The 2,725-nt window shown below is 40.2% G+C and overlaps 1 protein-coding gene across 2 annotated transcripts in view; it reads left to right on the top strand.

Annotated features, from left to right (window-relative positions):
- LOC118750044 (ras-related protein Rab-18) overlaps positions 1-738 on the top strand; it is a 1,495-nt gene extending 757 nt beyond the window's left edge. The window contains exons 3-4 of one of the 2 annotated variants that reach the window (XM_036484776.1): positions 13-83; positions 180-738. In XM_036484776.1, the coding sequence (XP_036340669.1) occupies positions 13-83; positions 180-548 (440 nt within the window). In that variant the 3' untranslated portion in view covers positions 549-738. The remainder of the gene's footprint in view (positions 1-12; positions 84-179) is intronic. The other variant, XM_036484775.1, reaches the window with a different exon arrangement.
- Positions 739-2,725: the final 1,987 nt, after the last annotated feature.

Raw genomic sequence — 2,725 nt, 5'->3', positions numbered from 1 at the left:
ATGGGCTTGAATATAAGTTGGCTCTCTGGGATACTGCTGGTGCCGAACGGTTTCGGAGTCTTACTCCAAGCTTTTATAGAAAGGTTTTATAACATAAAATCTTATATTAGTTAAAATTTTGTCTCGTGAAATTTGGTACATAATAAAAAAGTTATTTTTGTTTTTTTTTTTACTTGTAGGCTTTGGGAGCTGTGTTAGTTTATCACGTCACGAACCGTGAATCCTTGGCTAAGTTGGAGACTTGGCTTGCGGAGCTTGAAAACTATAGTGATAATCCTAACATTGCCACTATTGTAGTTGGGATTAAAATCGACAGAGAGCGAATCATTAGTCGGGAAGAGGGACTCAAATTTGCGCGCAAACATAGAGCTCTATTCCTGGAAGCATCTGCAAAAGGATATGAATGTGTCGCGGATGTTTTCAAGGAAATAGTAGAAAAGGTAGTTGTACACTTATTGTGGGGAAATGTTAAGTTATTTGGGCAACGATTTTGTGGTGGTAGGTGGCGGAGGGGGAGGAGCCGTAGATTTTTCGCAAATTTATTGTAACCCTCACTAAGTATAATTCACCTTTCTGCGTTGCCGAAAAAGAGCAAATAAAGCGTAGACTCTTGTCTACAAGTGTATAAAAGTTTTTTGATTTGGGTGACGCGTTTGGGCTCAGCACCCCAAAATCGTACAAATAACTAAACCGAACCCCTTATTAAACATAATTGCAAATATAGTGACTCAAACAAATAACCACTTGTTGATTTTTTTTAAATAGTAGTGTTTTTTGAGCTAAATTTTTTTGTTATTTTTCTATAAAAATATCTTCCAAGGTTTAACCAAAGTCATAGTGTGAAACTTTATAACAAAATTTAGGAAAATTAAAAAACTGTCATCAAAGTTTCAACTCTATAATCTGAACATTTCTGTTAAAAAAGCACAAGGCCCCCTTGTTTTCAACAGAAATATATGCCCATTCCATTATTGCTGGCTGTCAAAAATGTTCACATTGTATACTTTGCATAAAACATTGAAATCACTCATAACCCTTATTATTGGTAGTAAAGAAGGTTGTTTCAATAAACAACTTTTGACGGATAGTAAAATTTTTCGAAGTTTCATAAATTGTGAGTATTCTCAACGGCCTTGCCACTTTGATAATATTAAAACAATAAATCGGAGTATTTTCTTTCCCATCACGAGAGCATTATGTAGTTATTTTTTCATTTTCTTATTTTGAATGCAGTCTTGCGATTTAAAAATCTGATTCTAAAGAATGCTCCTTCCAAATAAAATCTTTTTATAATCGCCAATCCCATGTGAATAAATTGATCTCATTACTTACCATGCAAAACAAAAACAAATTGGGAAAATAATTTTTGTTTTGCTTTATAACTTTTGGGAATATTTGTTCACATGAAATTCGTGATTCGTGATGAAATTCGTGAAAATTTACTTTTAAATTTCTCATCAGATTTTGCAAAAAATTTGGCTTTGTGATTAGCGTATCACCATTAGCTTCAACAAATTTCGAATTTAAAATTTCAATGTTTGCAAAAAACTTGAATTCGGCTTGCGCAGACACCCCTCCGATAAGCAATTAGCATAAGTATAATTTTGATTACTTTCTTCATCCGTTCTGAAACCTAGTTTCGTCAACCCCATTTTTGAGATTATGCATTAATTTTCAGGTTCATCTTATTCGACATCTTTGAGTGGAATAATGAAATCTTCTGCTTAAAAAAAATATTACATCTCGTGATCAGGTAGCATGAATTTAATGAAATGTTATAATTTTATTAAAAGTTAAATGGTTAACAACAACAACGAACGTCCATTCCCACGACAGCCGGTTCTACGTACCGGAATGACTCGGGTTTTACCCGACCAAGGGCTGTTGTTTCGGCGATCTAACCCCGTTTAGGTCGGCGAAGTATCTCAGAAGTTGTTCGTCCATAGGGCTACATTCACTACGTATACTTCTACTCAGGGCTGGCATCAAGTCAAACCCAGGGCCAGAAATCTACACCTGCTGTATGCCGGAGACGACTACACCACAGCTCCACCTCAGTCAAGTGTAATGCCTGCGAGGGGTGGAGTCACCTTAGAGTCTGCTCAGGACTACGGACACACCGACAGTGGACCACGTCGTACGTGGCCCCCTGTTGCTCAAACAGAGCAGCCTCAACGGCTAACCTCAGTCCACCCGAGCAGACTCACACAGTCACCACAACACATCAACATAATAACACCACAGACCATACCATAGCCACGACAGACCACATAACACACACAACCGCACCACCACCCACACGCCGCCGCCAACTCGTGGTTCCCCCTATAATCTGCACGGTATGTCAGACCAGGATATTCCGTAATGTGACATCAGTCAAGTGCAACACCTGCCTTGGCTGGTGCCACTTTAGGGCATGCTCAGGTCTGCGTACCACGTGAGATTGGACTGGGAACTTCGAGGGCCCGTGTTGCGCTGCTCGGTCGCAGACCTCAACTGCGACGCCTCCCGCCGCCACCACCACAGGGCGGCAACCATCACAGCAGCGCACACAGCCAACGGCGGTGAGAACACACACATCCCTTACACCCCACATCACGACACGTCTCCCGAACCACATGAAGCTCCTTCAATTTAACTGCAACGGGTTACAGAGCAAGATTGAGGAGATAACCGTCTTCATGTGTCGGCATGGTATATTGATAGCTGCGGTCCAAGATACGAA

Source organism: Rhagoletis pomonella, unplaced genomic scaffold (genome assembly GCF_013731165.1).
Source record: "Rhagoletis pomonella isolate Grant_MI unplaced genomic scaffold, Rhpom_1.0 Rhpom_scaffold_00119, whole genome shotgun sequence".
Taxonomy (NCBI): domain Eukaryota; kingdom Metazoa; phylum Arthropoda; class Insecta; order Diptera; family Tephritidae; genus Rhagoletis; species Rhagoletis pomonella.
The sequence above is the reverse complement of the archived record's forward strand: the minus strand, read 5'-3'. Positions and strand labels throughout refer to the sequence as shown.